The sequence below is a fragment of the Trematomus bernacchii genome, unplaced genomic scaffold (genome assembly GCF_902827165.1).
Source record: "Trematomus bernacchii unplaced genomic scaffold, fTreBer1.1, whole genome shotgun sequence".
NCBI lineage: Eukaryota > Metazoa > Chordata > Actinopteri > Perciformes > Nototheniidae > Trematomus > Trematomus bernacchii.
In genome coordinates this window covers 7457-31055 of record NW_022988106.1, presented here as the reverse complement: position 1 = coordinate 31055, position 23599 = coordinate 7457, and the positions used below count along the sequence as shown (strand labels likewise).

At 49.8% G+C, this 23599-nt stretch overlaps 1 protein-coding gene across 1 annotated transcript; it reads left to right on the top strand.

Annotated features, from left to right (window-relative positions):
• Positions 1 to 248: 248 nt before the first annotated feature.
• Positions 249 to 23262, top strand: LOC117475728 (diacylglycerol kinase delta-like; the record flags this gene model as incomplete). The annotated part of the gene is given in 14 exon segments (XM_034122045.1): positions 249 to 342; positions 539 to 646; positions 781 to 894; positions 8429 to 8563; positions 15295 to 15348; positions 15350 to 15450; positions 15664 to 15688; positions 15690 to 15770; positions 17769 to 17861; positions 18091 to 18195; positions 21074 to 21191; positions 22010 to 22140; positions 22685 to 22775; positions 22859 to 23262. Coding segments are annotated over 13 exon segments (1249 nt in total), but the record flags the coding sequence as incomplete, so codon positions are not given.
• Between the last annotated feature and the right edge of the window lie 337 nt (positions 23263 to 23599).

Here is a 23599-nt window from a genome sequence, read left to right as displayed (position 1 = left end):
CTGATGAACTGTCCTCTAGCACTTCCTGTTCAGTCTGCAGCCACACCGCCCTCTGCTGGACGATCACAGCTACTGCAGCAGAAGCATTACACCAGTTTAACACGTCCGTGTGTGTGTGTGTGTGTGTGTGTGTGTGTGTGTGTGTGTGTGTGTGTGTGTGTGTGTGTGTGTGTGTGTGTGTGTGTGTGTGTGTGTGTGTGTGTGTGTGTGTGTGTGTGTGTGTGTGTGTGTGTGTGTGTGTTCAGAAGCCGAACTAAGAACATGATGTGGTACGGAGTCCTGGGAACCAAAGAGCTGCTGCACAGAACCTACAAGAACCTGGAGCAGAGGGTTCTGCTGGAGGTGAAACACACAAACACACACACACACACACACACACACACACACACATGCAAAGTAACACACAAACTCTAAAAATCAAAAAATTGGCACAGACTTTTTTTTAATCCTTCACTAATTTTCCACATCTTTGAAAAGAAGACTAAACCGTGTGTGTGTGTGTGTGTGTGTGTGTGTGTGTGTGTGTGTGTGTCTCCAGTGTGATGGACGGCCCATCCCCCTCCCCAGTCTGCAGGGTATAGCTGTTCTGAACATCCCGAGTTACGCCGGAGGAACAAACTTCTGGGGAGGAACCAAAGAGGACGACGTGAGTAGATCTGTATTCTGGTTCTGTAGGGTTCTGTAGGGTTCTGTAGGGTTCTGCAGGGTTCTGTAGGGTTCTGTAGGGTTCTGCAGGGTTCTGTTCTGTGACGGTGTGTAACGCCTCTCTCTCTCTCCCAGACGTTCACCGCCCCCTCCTTCGATGATAAGATCCTGGAGGTAGTGGCTGTGTTCGGGAGCATCCAGATGGCCGTGTCCCGGGTCATCAACCTGCAGCACCACCGCATCGCCCAGGTACACCCCTTCTTCTGTGGTGTTCTACCTCAGAGAGTCCCTGTTCTTCTTCTGTGGTGTACTACCTTTAGAGAGTCCCTGTTCTTCTTCTGTGGTGTACTACCTTAGAGAGTCAATGGTTGCAGTCGAATAGTCCAAAAAAACAGCTCCTAAGTTCTAACCCTATCGTCTATCCCTTGACCTCTGAGTGAAAGGTCACAGGGTTAAGGGATAGTGGATAGGAGAATTCAAAAGGACTTAGGAGAAGAGACTGCGGTACTTTAGATCAGTGGTTCCCAAACTTGTTGTGCCCAAGGCACACCAAAGGACAAGTAAAGATCTCAAGGCACACCTATTGTGCAAAATAGCCCTTATATCACGTGTTATCACTCATATCATGTAAAATATCTGTAAATGTGCATAATTATTTACTAATGCCAAATAAAATGTGACAAAGACAACTATATTACTCATGAAATATTTATTAACGAAATATTTCAATTAATTTGAAACTTTATGAAATTAGGCTTCATCAAAGCAGCAACACACTCATTTAAACCAGACAGGTCACACAATTAAAAATTAGGCAAAGGAAACTCAGCAGAGACTCAGCAGAGAACTGTCAATGCAAGGAAGCTGCACTGTCCATGGTCCTGCACTACAAATTATAAATGTAACATTTCAGCAATCAGCATAGAAACATGTGCTATTGTAAATATTTTTGCCGATTTACAAATGAGTGAGATACATGTGCCTGTCGGGGCGCGCAGATTTAGTTAATCCTTGGTGGCACTGAGGAGAGGGCCACTCGCAAGTCCTGTTCAACAGAGAGCCGTGACCTCCTGTTGTTCTTCATGCCGCTCGCCTGCAGTTTCTCTGTCAAATGTTGCTCAATGTCTTCTGACATGTCGTCCATTCTTCTTTTGATGGTATTATCAGACGACGGCACTTTGGATAGCTCATCTGCGGCATCTGGACCCAGCATGATACCTACAATTTTTTTGCAAGCGGGGAGGATGAGTGTCTCCGCTATTGTGTGAGGTTTCTTCTGCTTTGCAATGAGCTAGCATGTAACTAGCCTCCATTGCCTTTTCAGACACTTTCACACAATCCAACAAACGGTCTTGCTGCCTCTGGTTCAGATCCCGCGCTCTTATGAAGTAGGCCAAGTTTCTCTGAACATGGAAGGGATGTTTGGTTTCCAAGTGCCTCTTCAGCTTGCTTGGAACCATGTTCGCATTAGCTAACTTCTCCCGACAGACGACGCACTCGGGTTGAGGATTGTTGCCATCCCCGGTCCAACTGAAGCCATAAGACAGGTAACTGTCATGATACTGTCTGCTGACAGTTTGTTTCCTCTTTTCTTTGGGTGGTGGGTTGTCGGCAGTCTCTGGTGGTTGGTGGTTTGCTCCGCACAAGAAAGCGCTCCATTTTCCCTCTTGCGTGTTTCTCTGTTTTAATGTTGTCCTTCAGTCTTCGGTGTGTCACGGTCGTATAATTCCCACCTGCAACTGCGTTACCTGCGAAATATGGGGTTCTGTGAGGATTTTTATTAAAAGAATTGTTTTTAGGTATAGAGTTTGCCTCTGTATTATGAAACGAGTGCATACAAAGTACTGATATAGTACATTAAAAAATAATTATTTTTGTGTAGTTGTATATTGCAATAATCATGTATGGTTGTCACAAAATCCCACGGCACACCCGGACTTGCCTCACGGCACACCAGTGTGCCGCGGCACACAGTTTGGGAACCACTGCTTTAGAGAATCGACTGCACCTTCACTATCCGACGTGTTTATGATGCGCCAGCGGACGTCATGAATGTGCGTCTGCTGCTGTGGGGAAACTATGGAAACTACAGTTTTCTATCCAGCGGACTACAACATGGATGTTTAATAAGAACGAGGGACTACTGTAAACTCATCTAGAGACTCTGCACATACGTTTTAAAAAGCTTAATAAGCACCGTAACTTTCATGATATCATTTCTCCGTCATAATCGGTTGTTTCCGTGAACGGCCGACTGTTGTGTGACGGCACTTTCTCCTCTCCTTTAGGTTAGGGAGGTCCAGTGGTTCCTAAGCTAAAGGAGGTTATAAAGGAAGTTTGAAACCTCCTTTCCTTTCATCTAGAGAACCAGCTCTCATCATGGCTGCCACTGAGGGACCTCCGGGTCATTTCACTCCGTTAGGAAGGTTCCTAAGAGAAACTGGGTGTTTCTCAATGTCCAGGACGCTGGCTTGGTAGGACATGTCTTCCGAGTCACTTGCTTCAGAAGCGAGGCAAGAATCCTTCCTAGCCTCGGAAAACGAAGAATGGTGGAACAGGCTAACAGGCTAACAGGCTAACAGGCTAACAGCTGTGCAGGTGTGCGTCATAAGGCCCCGCCTTAAATAGAGCGCGATTTCTGCCAAAGATTTGGAAATTGGTCCGTGCGCAAAGCATTGTGGGGATTTTAAGACTGCGGAGTCTACACATGTGCAGCCTCGACATTTCCCGCTACGAAGTACGCCGGGCTCGGTAGATTTCCAAGTATCCTGGACATTGGAACAGTCCTTCGGCGGGACTCGATGACGTAGCATCCTTGAAATAGTGGCTCTGGAGCAGCCTTCCTCGACATTAGGCGCGTTCACACCAAGTACTTTCCTGTACTTAGTTCCGGCACTCAGAGGCTCGGCGCTTTTAACCCCAGGGCACTGAGTACCCCCAGGGCACTTAGTACCCCCAGGGCACTGAGTACCCCCAGGGCACTTAGTACCCCCAGAGCACTGAGTACCCCCAGGGCACTTAGTACCCCCAGAGCACTTAGTACCCCCAGGGCACTTAGTACCCCCAGAGCACTTAGTACCCCCAGGGCACTTAGTACCCCCAGGGCACTTAGTACCCCCAGAGCACTTAGTACCCCCAGGGCACTTAGTACCCCCAGGGCACTGAGTACCCCCAGAGCACTTAGTACCCCCAGAGCACTTAGTACCCCCAGAGCACTTAGTACCCCCAGAGCACTTAGTACCCCCAGGGCACTTAGTACCCCCAGGGCACTTAGTACCCCCAGAGCACTTAGTACCCCCAGAGCACTTAGTACCCCCAGAGCACTTAGTACCCCCAGGGCACTGAGTACCCCCAGAGCACTTAGTACCCCCAGGGCACTTAGTACAGATCGCGTTCACACCGGAGTACTTTTCCCTGAGGGAAGATTACGCAAATGAGCCGCTGCCGTCACTTCTTCTTCTTCTGCTTTGGCTTTACTGGCAGGCCACAAACCACTTCACGGCGAGTACAGTAGGTGGCGGTATGCACCTTAAAGTTGTTTGCAATCCGCTGCAAAACAAGAGAAGAAGAAGACAAAGTTCCCTTGTATACTGCGACGCCCACCCACTCGCTGTACATTAGGCGTCTGTTGTTTACGACCTCAGACATGATGGAGATGGAGTCGACTGAAGTTGTGCTGGTTGTGCTCATGTTATACAGCTTTGTAACTGAGTTCATGCAGCCTGAGCAACTTGCGTACAATCACAAGCCGAGCACAAGTGGTGGTGGAGAACGCTTCTGGCAGACTGAAGGGCAGGTGGCGGTGCTTGATGAAAAGAAACGACTGCAAGATGGACAAGATCACAATCCAGGTGGCAGCATGTTGCATATTACATAACCTTTGTGAAAGTAATGAGTACAGGGACGAATGGACTGCCTTACCGGCGACCCAGCTTGATGGGCCAGCCATTGCTGAGGCTGGGGGGCAAGACACGCCACAGCCCTTATGAGGCATCTGAACAGCCCTTATGAGGCATCTGAACAGCCCTTATGAGGCATCTGAACAGCCCTCATGAGGCATCTGAACAGCTCTTATGAGGCATCTGAACAGCCCTTATGAGGCATCTGAACAGCTCTTATGAGGCATCTGAACAGCTCTTATGAGGCATCTGAACAGCTCTTATGAGGCATCTGAACAGCCTCTTATGAGGCATCTGAACAGCTCTATGAGGCATCTGAACAGCCCTCATGAGGCATCTGAACAGCTCTTATGAGGCATCTGAACAGCCTCTTATGAGGCATCTGAACAGCCCTCATGAGGCATCTGAACAGCTCTTATGAGGCATCTGAACAGCTCTTATGAGGCATCTGAACAGCCCTTATGAGGCATCTGAACAGCTCTTATGAGGCATCTGAACAGCCCTTATGAGGCATCTGAACAGCTCTTATGAGGCATCTGAACAGCCTCTCATGAGGCATCTGAACAGCCCTCATGGAGGCATCTGAACAGCCCTTATGAGGCATCTGAACAGCCCTTATGAGGCATCTGAAACAGCCCTCATGAGGCATCTGAACAGCCTCATGAGGCATCTGAACAGCCCTTATGAGGCATCTGAACAGCTCTTATGAGGCATCTGAACAGCCCTTATGAGGCATCTGAACAGCCCTTATGAGGCATCTGAACAGCTCTTATGAGGCATCTGAACAGCTCTTATGAGGCATCTGAACAGCTCTTATGAGGCATCTGAACAGCCCTTATGAGGCATCTGAACAGCTCTTATGAGGCATCTGAACAGCCCTTATGAGGCATCTGAACAGCTCTTATGAGGCATCTGAACAGCTCTTATGAGGCATCTGAACAGCCCTTATGAGGCATCTGAACAGCCCTCATGAGGCATCTGAACAGCTCTTATGAGGCATCTGAACAGCCCTTATGAGGCATCAGAACAGCCCTCATGAGGCATCTGAACAGCCCTCATGAGGCATCTGAACAGCCCTTATGAGGCATCTGAACAGCTCTTATGAGGCATCTGAACAGCTCTTATGAGGCATCTGAACAGCCCTTTATGAGGCATTGAACAGCCTACTTATCTGAACAGCCCTTATGAGGCATCTGAACAGCTCTTATGAGGCATCTGAACAGCCCTTATGAGGCATCTGAACAGCTCTTATGAGGCATCTGAACAGCCCTTATGAGGCATCTGAACAGCCCTCATGAGGCATCTGAACAGCCCTCATGAGGCATCTGAACAGCTCTTATGAGGCATCTGAACAGCCCTTATGAGGCATCTGAACAGCCCTTATGAGGCATCTGAACAGCCCTTATGAGGCATCTGAACAGCTCTTATGAGGCATCTGAACAGCCCTCATGAGGCATCTGAACAGCTCTTATGAGGCATCTGAACAGCCTTATGAGGCATCTGAACAGCCCTTATGAGGCATCTGAACAGCCCTTATGAGGCATCTGAACAGCCCTCATGAGGCATCTGAACAGCCCTTATGAGGCATCTGAACAGCGTGTCAATTGTAAACATTTTGACAATAAAGCTGATCTTTTGTACAGTGCTTTTGTTTCTCTTTTATTTTCCAGTCAAGACAGGCAACATTACAATAGTGTACAGTGTGGCAATATAATAACAATAAACTGTGCCAGGTGTGTTGTATGCACAGTAAATAGGCTCAGCAGCAAACCCACCTTTCTTATATATCTTCCTGAGACCCACTGCATCCGTCTGCCATAAACACTATGGAAACATACATGTTAGTTTCGGCCCATAGTGGACTCCATTTTGTGTTGTGTGAAATGGGGAGGGGGAATTAAAAGTTTGCAAATCCCCATGTCCTCCTCAGAGGACAATCATAAACACATTTAGTTTTAGGTCAAATAATATTTAAAATGATATAAATGATCATATGTGTGTATGTGCCCCTGCCATTCCTCCACAAGGTTGCAACATTGATGATAAATGACAAATAAAGCTTTGCCAGTTTATAACCGATGAAACATGATGGTATCAGAATAATCACTTACATGTGATGTATAGGATGCTACGGTCACTAAAGATAAAGTGTCAGGAGAAATAAGCAAGATACAGGATCTGTTTAACAGTAAATAGAAGTTCACATTTTTAATGTAAATAAAATAGAAGTTGTACATGTAAATTAACATTATCAATATAAAATAAAGTGTCAGTTGTATCAAGACTATATAATAACAGTAATAACAATAATATAAAATGAACTGGTGAGCATCTTGTCCTCCGTTTCCTGGGCCTTGGTGAACAGCACCATCTGATCCCCGTGTGTGTGTGTGTGTGTGTGTGTGTGTGTGTGTGTGTGTGTGTGTGTGTGTGTGTGTGTGTGTGTGTGTGTGTGTGTGTGTGTGTGTGTGTGTGTGTGTGTGTGTGTGTGTGTGTGTGTGTGTGTGTGTGTGTGTGTGTGTGTGTGTGTGTGTGTGTGTGTGTGTGTGTGTGTGTGTGTGTGTGTGTGTGTGTGGCTGCCGCTCAAAGTGCCCTTCTTTATTGTTTTGTATTTTTGAAGAGTGCTTCATGTATGCTTGAACTTTGTTTAATGTTGTTGAGGCAAGTTTTCTTACCGGAAGTCATGTGACCTCTAGCCCGGATGTTTACAATGTTTGTGAGAGAGTAAAAAGGCGCGAACATTTGTAAATGCCGGTCTAGGCGAATACGTTTTCACGCTGTTTCATAATTGTACCAAGAAGGAAATAAACATGATTGTGAACATCAGTTCGATGCGTAACGTTCTTTCAAGACAAAGTTACAGTGTGTGTACCTAAGGGGGACGAGCAAGCGCTGTGATCTGGAGGGGAAAGCTCGCTTGTTTCCAATCCCGAGAGTTGTCCATCCTCGCCTGAAACACACGATTAGTGCCATGAGTTAGTGAAGCAAATTACAGAAACACTGCACAGTTATTCACAAGTCAAAACGTTTTCATAGCGGCCGAGAATATCTAGCTAGCTAGATGTAGCTAGCTCGGGGCCGGTGTTAGCCTATTCAGCCTAGCATGGCTAGCTTGATCTACTGAGCAAATAAAAGTACATCTGAGACCATTATTGTGCAGATTAAAACCCCAGTGCATGTAGCTGATTTTACCTTCGTTGTGGTCGTCATCGTTGGCCACTGAATCCGCCGTTTGTAGTCCTGCCCGAGTTTCTTTATTTTTAGCCGGTGTGCCGTGGGGCTGTGCACATTCCCAGGTCGAGTGAAAGCTACTGAACTGGCTTCAGTAGCTTTCCCTGGGTCGCGTCCTCGGCGTAGATCTCCAGAATCACTCCACCGCTCCGATGATTTCTTGATGCTTGCCATAACTGATTTCAAAAACAAACTACTCTCTCCGTCGGTGCGCTGGGTTTTTGTAGCGAGGAAAAACAATGGCGGCTCTACAAAACATTTTCACAGTTGTACGGGGCGTGGTTTGCAATTCGCCCAGCCAATCAGCAGTGGGGCACTTTTCACCCCCAGGAAAGTACACTCTCTCAGCGGGCTCTAAACATGGGGGTAAAAGTTCCCGAGATGAAGTGCTCTTTTTGGTGTGAACGCGACATAAGGGGTACTAACGGAACTAAACGTGAAAAGTACGGGGAAAAGTACTCTGGTGTGAACGCGGCTATTGAGAAACACCCACTGACTATTCGACTGCAGCCCCTGTTCTTCTTCTGTGGTGTCCCTCTCCTATGAGCTGTCCTTAAACACCTTCAGAGAGTTCTTCTTCTGTGGTGTCCCTGTCCTATGAGCTGTCCTTAAACACCTTCAGAGAGTTCTTCTTCTGTGGTGTCCCCCCTCAGTGCCGCACAGTGAGGATCACCATCCTGGGGGAGGAGGGCGTCCCGGTGCAGGTGGACGGGGAGGCCTGGGTCCAGAGACCAGGGTTCATCCGGATCTTCCACAAGAACCGGAGCCAGACCCTGACCAGGGACCGGGTGAGCAACACACTACACTACACACTGTACTACACACTGTACTACACACTACACACTGTACTACACACTGTACTACACACTGTACTGCACACTGTACTGCACACTGTACTACACACTGTACTACACACTGTACTGCACACTGTACTACACACTACACACTGTACTACACACTGTACTACACACTACACACTGTACTACACACTGTACTGCACACTGTACTACACACTGTACTACACACTACGCACTGTACTGCACACTGTACTACACACTGTACTGCACACTGTACTACACACTGTACACACTGTACTACACACTGTACTACACACTGTACTACACACTACGCATTGTACTGCACACTGTACTACACACTGTGCTACACACTGTACTACACACTGTACACACTGTACTACACACTGTACTACACACTGTACTACACACTACGCACTGTACTGCACACTGTACTACACACTGTGCTACACACTGTACTACACACTGTACACACTGTACTACACACTGTGCTACACACTGTACTACACACTGTACACACTGTACTACACACTGTACTACACACTGTACTACACACTGTACTGCACACTGTACTACACACTACACACTGTACTACACACTGTACTGCACACTGTACTACACACTGTACTACACACTACGCACTGTACTGCACACTGTACTACACACTGTGCTACACACTGTACTACACACTGTACTACACACTGTACTACACACTGTACTACACACTACGCATTGTACTGCACACTGTACTACACACTGTACTACACACTGTACTACACACTGTACACACTGTACTACACACTGTACTACACACTGTACTACACACTACACACTGTACTGCACACTGTACTACACACTGTACTACACACTGTACTACACACTGTACTACACACTACACACTGTACTAGACACTACACACTGTACTGCACACTGTACTACACACTGTACTACACACTGTACTACACACTGTACACACTGTACTACACACTGTACTACACACTGTACTACACACTGTACTACACACTACACACTACACACTGTACTACACACTGTACTACACACTGTACTACACACTACACACTGTACTGCACACTGTACTACACACTGTACTACACACTGTACTACACACTGTACTGCACACTGTACTACACACTGTACTGCACACTGTACTACACACTGTACTGCACACTGTACTGCACACTGTACTACACACTGTACTGCACACTGTACTGCACACTGTACTGCACACTACACACTGTACTACACACTACACACTGTACTGCACACTGTACTACACACTGTACTACACACTACGCACTGTACTGCACACTGTACTACACACTGTGCTACACACTGTACTACACACTACGCATTGTACTGCACACTGTACTACACACTGTACTACACACTGTACTACACACTGTACACACTGTACTACACACTGTACTACACACTGTACTACACACTACACACTGTACTGCACACTGTACTACACACTGTACTACACACTGTACTACACACTACACACTGTACTGCACACTACACACTGTACTGCACACTGTACTACACACTGTACTACACACTGTACTGCACACTACACACTGTACTACACACTGTACTACACACTGTACTACACACTACACACTGTACTGCACACTGTACTACACACTGTACTACACACTGTACTGCACACTGTACTGCACACTGTACTACACACTGTACTACACACTGTACTACACACTGTACACACTGTACTACACACTGTACTACACACTGTACTACACACTGTACTACACACTGTACTACACACTGTACACACTGTACTACACACTGTACTACACACTGTACTACACACTGTACTACACACTGTACTACACACTACACACTGTACTACACACTGTACTACACACTGTACTACACACTGTACTACACACTACACACTGTACTGCACACTGTACTACACACTGTACTGCACACTGTACTGCACACTGTACTACACACTGTACTACACACTGTACTACACACTGTACTACACACTACACACTGTACTGCACACTGTACTGCACACTGTACTACACACTACACACTGTACTGCACACTGTACTGCACACTGTACTACACACTGTACTGCACACTGTACTGCACACTGTACTACACACTGTACTACACACTGTACTACACACTGTACTACACACTACACACTGTACTGCACACTGTACTACACACTGTACTGCACACTGTACTGCACACTGTACTACACACTGTACTACACACTGTACTACACACTGTACTACACACTGTACTACACACTGTACTGCACACATAGGTCACATATTAGACCTAGTCTGTTGTGTCACTCCTTGTAACCTCACTGACGCTGAGTTCCATCTCTGACCATAAATCTGTGCTTTTTGAGCTAAATGTCCCGCTCTCTGAAACAAGAGCACTGCAGACCATCACCTTCAGAAACATCAAACGCATTGACCCCAGAGACCTTAACTCCCTTATTACCTCCGAGCCCAGTCCACCCCCATCCTCCTCCTCAACCCCTGCTGAACTGGTGAGTCACTACAACAACTGTCTGGCATCTTCCCTGGATGCGCTGGCTCCCCTGAAGTCTGGCATCGTCTCATTTGTGCACACTGCTACCTGGTACACTGCTCCCTGGTACACTGCTCCCTGGTACACTGCTCCCTGGTACACTGCTACCTGGTACACTGCTCCCTGGTACACTGCTCCCTGGTACACTGCTACCTGGTACACTGCTCCCTGGTACACTGCTCCCTGGTACACTGCTCCCTGGTACACTGCTACCTGGTACACTGCTCCCTGGTACACTGCTCCCTGGTACACTGCTCCCTGGTACACTGCTACCTGGTACACTGCTACCTGGTACACTGCTACCTGGTACACTGCTCCCTGGTACACTGCTGCCTCCACCAGCTACAAACCACTGGCCAGCGTCTTGAACGTCTGTGCAAAAAGACTGGACTCTTAATCCACATACAGCTCTACAAAAAACATCTCTGCCTTTACAAGAACGCCCTCACCACCGCTAAGTCCTCCTACTACTCCAACCTCATCAGTTCTGGACAAGGTAACACGAGAAACCTCTTCTCAACCGTCAGACACCTACTTCAACCTCCCACAACCCTCCCCACAGACATCTCATCTAGCACCTCCAGAGACGACTGGCTGCATCTAGCACCTCCAGAGACGACTGGCTGCATCTAGCACCTCCAGAGACAACTGGCTACATCTAGCACCTCCAGAGACGACTGGCTGCATCTAGCACCTCCAGAGACGACTGGCTGCATCTAGCACCTCCAGAGACGACTGGCTGCATCTAGCACCTCCAGAGACGACTGGCTGCATCTAGCACCTCCAGAGACAACTGGCTACATCTAGCACCTCCAGAGACGACTGGCTGCATCTAGCACCTCCAGAGACGACTGGCTGCATCTAGCACCTCCAGAGACGACTGGCTGCATCTAGCACCTCCAGAGACGACTGGCTGCATCTAGCACCTCCAGAGACGACTGGCTGCATCTAGCACCTCCAGAGACGACTGGCTGCATCTAGCACCTCCAGAGACGACTGGCTGCATCTAGCACCTCCAGAGACGACTGGCTGCATCTAGCACCTCCAGAGACGACTGGCTGCATCTAGCACCTCCAGAGACGAGCCACAGTGGCTGAGCTGCACCAGTCACCAGCTAATCCCCACCCTGTCCAATTCTTTAGCAGCTACTCAGTTCTCCATCACTGAGCTCATCCGTAAATCCAAACCTACTACCTGTCAGCTTGACCCACTCCCCACTGCCCTCGTTAAAGCCTGTGTGCCCTCTACTTGCCCCTTGATCACAAGAATCATTAACTCGTCCCTCGCAACTGGAACTGTACCGCCAAACCTCAAAACTGCTGCAATAACACCAACACTCAAAAAACCTGGAGCTGTCCGAGATGACCTGAATAACTACAGATCCATCTCTAACCTCTCCTTCATCTCAAAAACCCTTGAAAGAGTGGTTGCTGACCAACTTCAACAACACCTGGACAAAAACAACCTTCATGAACCCTTCCAATCGGGTTTCCGCTCAAAGCACAGCACCGAAACAGCGCTGGTAAAAATCACCAACGACCTCCTCCGTGCAGCTGACTCTGGACTGCTCACCATCCTAATCCTCCTTGACCTCTCAGCTGGCTTTGACACCATCTCGCATTGGGATCACTGGTACTGCACTCTCATGGTTTTCATCCTACCTCACAGACAGAAAACAATATGTCCGTCTCAGCACCCACCGGTCAAGCTGCTCCACTGTCTCACATGGTGTTCCCCAGGGGTCAGTATTGGGTCCACTCCTGTTTATTATCTACCTACTCCCCCTTAGCACTATCCTCCGTCATCATAATGTCCATTTCCACTGTTACGCCAATGATACCCAGGTCTACATTTCCAGCAAACCCAACACTGCCCTCCCCCCAACCTCTCTCACCAACTGCCTCCAGGACATCAGGAGCTGGATGAGCAGGAACTTCCTAAAACTCAACGGCAGCAAAACCGAAGCCCTGCTGGTTGGCACCAAAAGCACCCTCTCCAAAACCTCATCCTCCCCTGCCTCCAACCTCATCATTGATGGCTACTCCATCCCCTTCTCTGGCCAAGAGCCTTGGTGTCATCCTGGACAGCTCCCTCTCATTTTCACCTCACATAAATAACATCACCCGGACTGCTTTCTTCCACATACGCAACATCTCCAGCCTCCGCCCATCCCTTCCTCAATCAAACACTGAAGTCCTGGTCAATGCATTTGTCACGTCCCGCATCGACTACTGTAACGCCATCCTCTCAGGCATTCCCACCAAGCTCATCAACAAACTACAAATCATACAGAACTCTGCAGCCCGGACCCTCACCGGCACCAAGGCCTCAGAACCCGGATCCTCACCGGCACCAAGGCCTCAGAACCCGGACCCTCACCGGCACCAAGGCCTCAGAACCCCCCATGGGGCGGAGTGGCGCAGCGGGCTGTGCGTTTGATCATCAGATCAAGGGGGCGTTGGGGAACTCCAGTTCGAAACCCGCTCCCGCCGCCACTGCGTCAGGCCGTTGTGTCCTTGGGCAAGACACTTCACCCGAATTTGCTCCTGTGGGTATTGTCCACAGTACATGTATGACACTAATGTGTACTTGTAAAGCGCCTTGATGACTTTGAGGTGTGAAGATGGGCGGTGTGGCGCAGTGGGCTGTGCATTGATCATCAGATCAAGGGGGTCAAACCCGCCTCCGCTGCGTCTGTAAAGCCGTTGTGTCCTTGGGCAAGACACTTCACCTGAACTTGCTCCTGTGGGTATTGTCCACAGTACATGACCGTTACATGTATGTGTAATGTGTATCTGTAAAGCGCTTTGGGTCATGGAAAAAGCGCTATAATAAATATAAGGAATTATTATTATTATTATCCTCATCCAACTCCACTGGCTCCCCGTTCAATCCCGCATCAACTTCAAAAACCTACTGCTCACTTACAAAGCCCTACATAACCTGCCCCCCCCCCATCTGGCTGACCTTCTTCAGGAGTACACCCCCTCTCGCTCCCTCCACTCCTCCTCTGCTGGTCTGCTAACCGTCCCCACCCCACGCCTCGTCACCATGGGTCCTCACCCTGACTCTGACCCTCACCCTGACTCTGACTCTAACCCTCACCCTGACTCTGACTCTGACCCTCACCCTGACTCTGACCCTCACCCTGACTCTGACTCTGACCCTCACCCTGACTCTGACCCTCACCCTGACTCTGATCCTCACCCTGACTCTGACTCTGACCCTCACCCTGACTCTGATCCTCACCCTGACTCTGACCCTCACCCTGACTCTGATCCTCACCCTGACTCTGACCCTCACCCTGACTCTGACTCTGACCCTCACCCTGACTCTGATCCTCACCCTGACTCTGACTCTGACCCTCACCCTGACTCTGACCCTCACCCTGACTCTGACTCTGACCCTCACCCTGACTCTGATCCTCACCCTGACTCTGACCCTCACCCTGACTCTGACTCTGACCCTCACCCTGACTCTGATCCTCACCCTGACTCTGACTCTGACCCTCACCCTGACTCTGACCCTCACCCTGACTCTGACTCTGACCCTCACCCTGACTCTGACCCTCACCCTGACTCTGACTCTGACCCTCACCCTGACTCTGATCCTCACCCTGACTCTGACTCTGACCCTCACCCTGACTCTGACCCTCACCCTGACTCTGATCCTCACCCTGACTCTGACCCTCACCCTGACTCTGATCCTCACCCTGACTCTGATCCTCACCCTGACTCTGACCCTCACCCTGACTCTGACCCTCACCCTGACTCTGACCCTCACTCTCATCCTGACCCTCACCCTGACCCTCACCCTGACCCTGACCCTGACCCTGACCCTCACCCTGACCCTGACCCTCACCCTGACCCTCACCCTGACCCTCACCCTGACCCTGACCCTGACCCTCACCCTGACCCTCACCCTGACTCTGACCCTCACCCTGACCCTCACCCTGACCCTCACCCTGACCCTCACCCTGACCCTGACCCTGACCCTCACCCTGACCCTGACCCTGACCCTAACCCTGACCCTGACCCTGACCCTCACACAGGTTTCCCCACGTTATACAGACGTATTGAAGAGTTTCACTACTTGTGTTTCAGGCGTTTGAGAGCACCCTGAAGTCCTGGGAGAACAAACAGAGGTGTGAGTCCCCCCCCCCCTCAGCCCCCCCTCTCCTCTCAGCCGGAGATCCTCTCTGAAGAAGAGGCGTCACTCGTGAGCGACTTCGGACAGGCAGCCGGCGCGCTCATTCACAGGTGAGTTAGTATTATACAGGTGATATATATTAATACACAGCAGGTGATATATATTAATACACAGGTGATATATATTTATACACAGGTGATATATATTAATACACAGGTGATATATATTAATACACAGGTGATATATATTAATACACAGGTGATACAATCAATATTGTTATTGTTATATATTTGGATGTGATTTAGTATATTGTTGTTTGTCAGTATCCATGAGGGGGCTCAGTCACACCCCCCCCCTGGAGCAGGAGCTGGCCCACGCCGTCAACGCCAGCTGCAAGAGCATGGACCAGGTGTACTCCAAGACCCCCCAGGTAACATATACTGTCTCACCTGTCTGTCTCTCACCTGTCTGTCTCTCACCTGTCTGTCTCTCACCTGTCTGTCTCTCACCTGTCTGTCTCCCACCTGTCTCTCACCTGTCTGTCTCCCACCTGTCTCCCACCTGTCTCTCACCTGTCTGTCTCCCACCTGTCTGTCTCTCTCACCTGTCTGTCTCTCACCTGTCTGTCTCCCACCTGTCTCTCACCTGTCTCTCACCTGTCTCTCACCTGTCTGTCTCTCACCTGTCTGTCTCCCACCTGTCTCTCACCTGCCTGTCTCTCACCTGTCTGTCTCCCACCTGTCCTCTCACCTGTCTGTCTCTCACCTGTCTGTCTCTCACCTGTCTCTCACCTGTCTGTCTCTCACCTGTCTGTCTCTCACCTGTCTGTCTCCCACCTGTCTCTCACCTGTCTGTCTCCCACCTGTCTGTCTCTCACCTGTCTGTCTCCCACCTGTCTCTCACCTGTCTGTCTCTCACCTGTCTGTCTCTCACCTGTCTCTCACCTGTCTGTCTCTCACCTGTCTGTCTCTCACCTGTCTGTCTCCCACCTGTCTCCCACCTGTCTCTCACCTGTCTCTCACCTGTCTGTCTCTCACCTGTCTGTCTCCCACCTGTCTCTCACCTGTCTCCCACCTGTCTCTCACCTGTCTGTCTCCCACCTGTCTCTCACCTGTCTCTCACCTGTCTGTCTCTCACCTGTCTGTCTCCCCACCTGTCTGTCTCCCACCTGTCTCTCACCTGTCTGTCTCCCACCTGTCTCTCACCTGTCTGTCTCCCACCTGTCTCTCACCTGTCTGTCTCCCACCTGTCTCTCACCTGTCTCTCACCTGTCTGTCTCTCACCTGTCTGTCTCCCACCTCTCTCTCACCTGTCTGTCTCTCACCTGTCTGTCTCCCACCTGTCTGTCTCCCACCTGTCTCTCACCTGTCTGTCTCCCACCTGTCTCTCACCTGTCTGTCTCCCACCTGTCTCTCACCTGTCTGTCTCCCACCTGTCTCTCACCTGTCTGTTCTCCCACCTGTCTCTCACCTGTCTGTCTCCCACCTGTCTCTCACCTGTCTCTCACCGTCTGTCTCTCACCTGTCTGTCTCCCACCTCTCTCTCACCTGTCTGTCTCTCACCTGTCTGTCTCCCACCTGTCTCTCACCTGTCTGTCTCCCACCTGTCTCCCACCTGTCTCTCACCTGTCTGTCTCCCACCTGTCTCTCACCTGCCTGTCTCTCACCTGTCTGTCTCCCACCTGTCTCTCACCTGTCTGTCTCTCACCTGTCTGTCTCTCACCTGTCTCTCACCTGTCTGTCTCTCACCTGTCTGTCTCCCACCTGTCTCCCACCTGTCTCTCACCTGTCTCTCACCTGTCTGTCTCTCACCTGTCTGTCTCCCACCTGTCTCTCACCTGTCTCCCACCTGTCTCTCACCTGTCTGTCTCCCACCTGTCTCTCACCTGTCTCTCACCTGTCTGTCTCTCACCTGTCTGTCTCCCACCTGTCTGTCTCCCACCTGTCTCTCACCTGTCTGTCTCCCACCTGTCTCTCACCTGTCTGTCTCCCACCTGTCTCTCACCTGTCTGTCTCCCACCTGTCTCTCACCTGTCTCTCACCTGTCTGTCTCTCACCTGTCTGTCTCCCACCTCTCTCTCACCTGTCTGTCTCTCACCTGTCTGTCTCCCACCTGTCTGTCTCCCACCTGTCTCTCACCTGTCTGTCTCCCACCTGTCTCTCACCTGTCTGTCTCCCACCTGTCTCTCACCTGTCTGTCTCCCACCTGTCTCTCACCTGTCTGTCTCCCACCTGTCTCTCACCTGTCTGTCTCCCACCTGTCTCTCACCTGTCTCTCACCTGTCTGTCTCTCACCTGTCTGTCTCCCACCTCTCTCTCACCTGTCTGTCTCTCACCTGTCTGTCTCCCACCTGTCTCTCACCTGTCTGTCTCCCACCTGTCTCCCACCTGTCTCTCACCTGTCTGTCTCTCACCTGTCTGTCTCTCAGGCTCTCAGCTGCCTGCTGGTCCTTCAGATGGTCGGAGATGTCAAAGCTCTGCTCAGTGAGACGGAGTTGCTGCTGGCTGGGAACATGTCCATGGTAACTATACAGTATCTTATATATGATATATTATAACATGATATTATATATATGATATAACATGTCCATGGTAACTATACAGTATCTTATATATGATATATTATAACATGATATTATATATATGATATAACATGTCCATGGTAACTATACAGTATCTTATATATGATATATTATAACATGATATTATATATGTATGTGATGATGTAATGAATGATATAACATGTCACAGCAGCTGGACGCCCCCCAGCAGCAGCAGCTGGACTCTGCTCTGCTGTCTGTGGATCAGCAGCTCCGACGGCTGGCAGACGTCCCCTGGATGTCCCCTGCCATCGAGGTACCTGTCTCTCACCTGTCTGTCTGTCACATGTCTCTCACCTGTCTCTCACATGTCTCTCACCTGTCTGTCTCTCACATGTCTCTCACCTGTCTGTCTCTCACCTGTCTGTCTCTCACATGTCTCTCTCTCACATGTCTCTCACCTGTCTGTCTCTCACATGTCTGTCTCTCACATGTCTCTCACCTGTCTGTCTCTCACCTGTCTCTCACCTGTCTGTCTCTCACCTGTCTGTCTCTCACATGTCTCTCACCTGTCTGTCTCTCACCTGTCTGTCTCTCACCTGTCTGTCTCTCACATGTCTGTCTCTCACATGTCTCTCACCTGTCTGTCTCTCACCTGTCTGTCTCTCACATGTCTCTCTCTCACATGTCTCTCACCTGTCTGTCTCTCACATGTCTCTCACCTGTCTGTCTCTCACCTGTCTGTCTCTCACATGTCTCTCTCTCACATGTCTCTCACATGTCTGTCTCTCACATGTCTCTCACCTGTCTGTCTCTCACCTGTCTCTCACCTGTCTGTCTCTCACATGTCTGTCTCTCACATGGCTGTCTCTCACATGTCTCTCACCTGTCTGTCTCTCACATGTCTGTCTCTCACATGTCTGTCTCTCACCTGTCTGTCTCTCACCTGTCTGTCTCTCACCTGTCTGTCTCTCACCTGTCTGTCTCTCACCTGTCTGTCTCTCACTTGTCTGTCTCTCACCTTGTCTGTCTCTCACCTGTCTGTCTCTCACCTGTCTGTCTCTCACCTGTCTGTCTCTCACCTGTCTGTCTCTCACCTGTCTGTCTCTCACCTGTCTGTCTCTCACCTGTCTGTCTCTCACCTGTCTGTCTCTCACCTGTCTGTCTCTCACCTGTCTGTCCTCTTCACCTGTCTCTCACCTGTCTGTCTCTCACATGTCTGTCTCTCACATGTCTCTCACCTGTCTGTCTCTCACCTGTCTGTCTCTCACCTGTCTGTCTCTCACCTGTCTGTCTCTCACCTGTCTGTCTCTCACCTGTCTGTCTCTCACATGTCTGTCTCTCACATGTCTCTCACCTGTCTGTCTCTCACCTGTCTGTCTCTCACCTGTCTGTCTCTCCACCTGTCTGTCTCTCACCTGTCTGTCTCTCACATGTCTCTCACCTGTCTGTCTCTCACCTGTCTGTCTCTCACATGTCTCTCACCTGTCTGTCTCTCACATGTCTGTCTCTCACATGTCTCTCACCTGTCTGTCTCTCACATGTCTGTCTCTCACATGTCTCTCACCTGTCTGTCTCTCACCTGTCTCTCTCTCACATGTCTGTCTCTCACATGTCTCTCACCTGTCTGTCTCTCACATGTCTGTCTCTCACATGGCTGTCTCTCACCTGTCTGTCTCTCACATGGCTGTCTCTCACCTGTCTGTCTCTCACCTGTCTGTCTCTCACATGTCTCTCACATGTCTGTCTCTCACATGTCTGTCTCTCACCTGTCTGTCTCTCACATGTCTGTCTCTCACATGTCTGTCTCTCACCTGTCTGTCTCTCACCTGTCTGTCTCTCACCTGTCTGTCTCTCACCTGTCTGTCTCTCACATGTCTCTCACATGTCTCTCACCTGTCTGTCTCTCACCTGTCTGTCTCTCACATGTCTGTCTCTCACATGGCTGTCTCTCACCTGTCTGTCTCTCACCTGTCTCTCACCTGTCTGTCTCTCACATGTCTCTCACATTCTGTCTCTCACCTGTCTGTCTCTCACATGTCTGTCTCTCACCTGTCTGTCTCTCACATGTCTGTCTCTCACCTGTCTGTCTCTCACCTGTCTCTTCACCTGTCTGTCTCTCACCTGTCTCTCACCTGTCTGTTCGTCTCTCACCTGGTCTGTCTCTCACCTGTCTCTCACCTTGTCTGTCTCTCAACCTGGTCTGTCTATCACCTGTCTTGTCTCTACACCCTGTCTGTCTCTCACATGTCTGTCTATCACCTGTCTGTTCTCTCACCTGTTCCTCACATGTCTGTTCTCTCACCTGTCTGTCTCTCAACCTGTCTCTCACCTGTTCTGTCTCTCACCTGTCTGTCTCTCACCTGGTCTGTCTCTCACCTGTTCTCTCACCTGTCTGTCTCTCACATGTTTCTCTTCACATGTCTGTCTCTCACCTGTCTGTCTCTCACCTGTCATGTCTCCTTCACATGTCGGTTCTTCACATGGCTGTCTCTCCACCTGTCTGTCTACTCACCGTCTGTCTCTCACATGTCTCTCACCTGTCTGTCTCTCACCTGTCGTCTCTCACCTGTCTGTCTCTCACCTGTCTCTCACTGTCTGTCTCTCACCTGTCTCTCACCTGTCTGTCTCTCACATGTCGGTCTCTCACATGGCTGTCTCTCACCTGTCTGTCTCTCACCTGTCTGTCTCTCACCTGTCTCTCACATGTCTGTCTCTCACCTGTCTGTCTCTCACCTGTCTCTCACCTGTCTGTCTCTCACATGTCTCTCACATGTCTGTCTCTCACCTGTCTGTCTCTCACATGTCGGTCTCTCACATGGCTGTCTCTCACCTGTCTGTCTCTCACCTGTCTCTCACCTGTCTGTCTCTCACCTGTCTGTCTCTCACCTGTCTGTCTCTCACCTGTCTCTCACCTGTCTGTCTCTCACCTGTCTGTCTCTCACCTGTCTGTCTCTCACCTGTCTGTCTCTCACCTGTCTCTCACCTGTCTGTCTCTCACATGTCTCTCACATGTCTGTCTCTCACATGTCTGTCTCTCACCTGTCTGTCTCTCACATGTCGGTCTCTCACATGGCTGTCTCTCACCTGTCTGTCTCTCACCTGTCTGTCTCTCACATGTCTCTCACCTGTCTGTCTCTCACCTGTCTCTCACCTGTCTGTCTCTCACCTGTCTCTCACCTGTCTGTCCCCAGGGTCCTCTCACAGATTTCTCTAAACGGAGTCGCAGTGCAAAGTTTCGTCTCGTCCCGAAGTTCAAAAAAGAAAAAAACAACAAGAACAGAGAAACATCTACCTGTCTGTCTCTACCAGGTGAGCTGTACCTGTCTGTCTGTACCTGTCTGTCTGTCTCTACCAGGTGAGCTGTACCTGTCTGTACCAGTCTGTCTCTACCTGTCTGTCTCTACCTGTCTGTCTCTACCTGTCTGTCTCTACCTGTCTGTCTCTACCTGTCTGTCTCTACCTGTCTGTCTCTACCTGTCTGTCTCTACCTGTCTGTCTCTACCTGTCTGTCTCTACCTGTCTGTCTCTACCTGTCTGTCTCTACCAGGTGAGCTGTACCTGTCTGTACCTGTCTGTCTCTACCTATCTGTCTCTACCTGTCTGTCTCTACCTGTCTGTCTCTACCAGGTGAGCTGTACCTGTCTGTACCTGTCTGTCTCTACCTGTCTGTCTCTACCAGTCTGTCTCTACCTGTCTGTCTCTACCTGTCTGTCTCTACCAGGTGAGCTGTACCTGTCTGTCTCTACCTGTCTGTCTCACCTGTCTGTCTCCACCTGTCTCTCTCACCTGTCTGTCTCCACCTGTCTCTCTCACCTGTCTCTCTCACCTGTCTGTCTCTCACCTGTCTCTCTCTCACCTGTCTGTCTCTCACCTGTCTGTCTCTCACCTGTCTCTCTCTCACCTGTCTGTCTCTCACCTGTCTGTCTCCACCTGTCTCTCTCACCTGTCTGTCTCCACCTGTCTCTCTCACCTGTCTCTCTCACCTGTCTGTCTCTCACCTGTCTCTCTCTCACCTGTCTCTCTCACCTGTCTGTCCCACCTGTCTCTCTCACCTGTCTGTCTCCACCTGTCTCTCTCACCTGTCTGTCTCACCTGTCTGTCTCACCTGTCTGTCTTCCTGTCTGTAGTTCATCAGTGGGGGACGGAGGAGGTGGGTAACTGGCTGGACTTCCTGTGTCTCTCAGAATATAAAGACATCTTCGTTGGACACGACGTTCGCGGAGCTGAACTCATCCACCTGGAGAGGAGGGACCTGAAGGTAGAGCTAACGGCTAAGTGCTAACGGCTAAGTGCTAACGGCTAAGTGCTAACGGCTAAAGACTTACCGCTACAAGCTAACAAAACTGTGTGTGTGTGTCTCTCTGTGTCTCTCTGTGTGTGTGTGTGTGTGTGTGTGTGTGTGTGTGTGTGTGTGTGTGTGTGGTGTGTGTGTGTGTGTGTGTGTGTGTGTGTGTGTGTGTGGGTGTGTGTGTGTGTGTGTGTGTGTGGGTGGGGGTGGGGGTGGGGTGGTGTGTGTGTGTGTGTGTGTGTGTGTGTGTGTGTGTGTGTGTGTGTGTGTGTGTGTGTGTGTGTGTGTGTGTGTGTGTGTGTGTGTGTGTGTGTGGTGTGTGTGTGTGGTGTGTGTGTCGTGTGTGTGGGTGTGTGTGTGTGTGTGTGTGTGTGTGTGTGTGTGTGTGTGTGTGTGTGTGTGTGTGTGTGTGTGTGTGTGTGTGTGTGTGTGTGTGTGTGTGTGTGTGTAGTGTGTGTGTGTGTGTGTGTGTGTGTGGGTGGGTGGGTGGGTGGGTGGGTGTGTGTGTGTGTAGGACCTGGGAGTGACGAAGGTGGGTCACATGAAGAGGATACTTCAGGGAATCAGAGAGCTGAACAGGAACAGCAGCGCCAGCGAGGCCTGAGGTTATTACTCTTATCATTCAAATATAAATACATGTTATTAATAACTTATAATATATTGATCTCTATGATCTGTTGACCCTCAGGTCTGTGACATCACATCTGAGCTGTGATTGGACGATCCGGAGTGCCTAAACATGAGCTACCTGCAGTGAGCGCTGAGCAACACTTCATCACCATTTATATTATTATTACTTTTATTAGCAATATTATTGTCATTAGTGTCATCAGAGCGGCCTTATCGTGACGTCTGAGTGTCTTCAGGGAACACAGAGCTGATGGCCAATCAGAACCCTTTAAACCATGTGACCAGGGTCAGCCAACAGGAAGCGGAGAATAAAACTGATTAAATATTTATTTCTGCTTAAGAAACTGACGAGGAGCCAATCAGGAGGTCCCAAATACCTGTCTGTCTCTACCTGTCTGTCTCTACCTGTCTGTCTCTACCTGTCTGTCTCTACCTGTCTGTCTCTACCTGTCTGTCTCTACCTGTCTGTCTCTACCTGTCTGTCTCTACCTGTCTCTCTCACCTGTCTGTCTCTACCTGTCTGTCTCTACCTGTCTGTCTCTACCTGTCTGTCTCTACCTGTCTGTCTCTACCTGTCTGTCTCTCACCTGTCTGTCTCTACCTGTCTGTCTCTACCTGTCTGTCTCTCACCTGTCTGTCTCTACCTGTCTGTCTCTACCTGTCTCTCTCACCTGTCTGTCTCTACCTGTCTGTCTCTCACCTGTCTGTCTCTCACCTGTCTGTCTCTACCTGTCTGTCTCTCACCTGTCTGTCTCTACCTGTCTGTCTCTACCTGTCTGTCTCTCACCTGTCTGTCTCT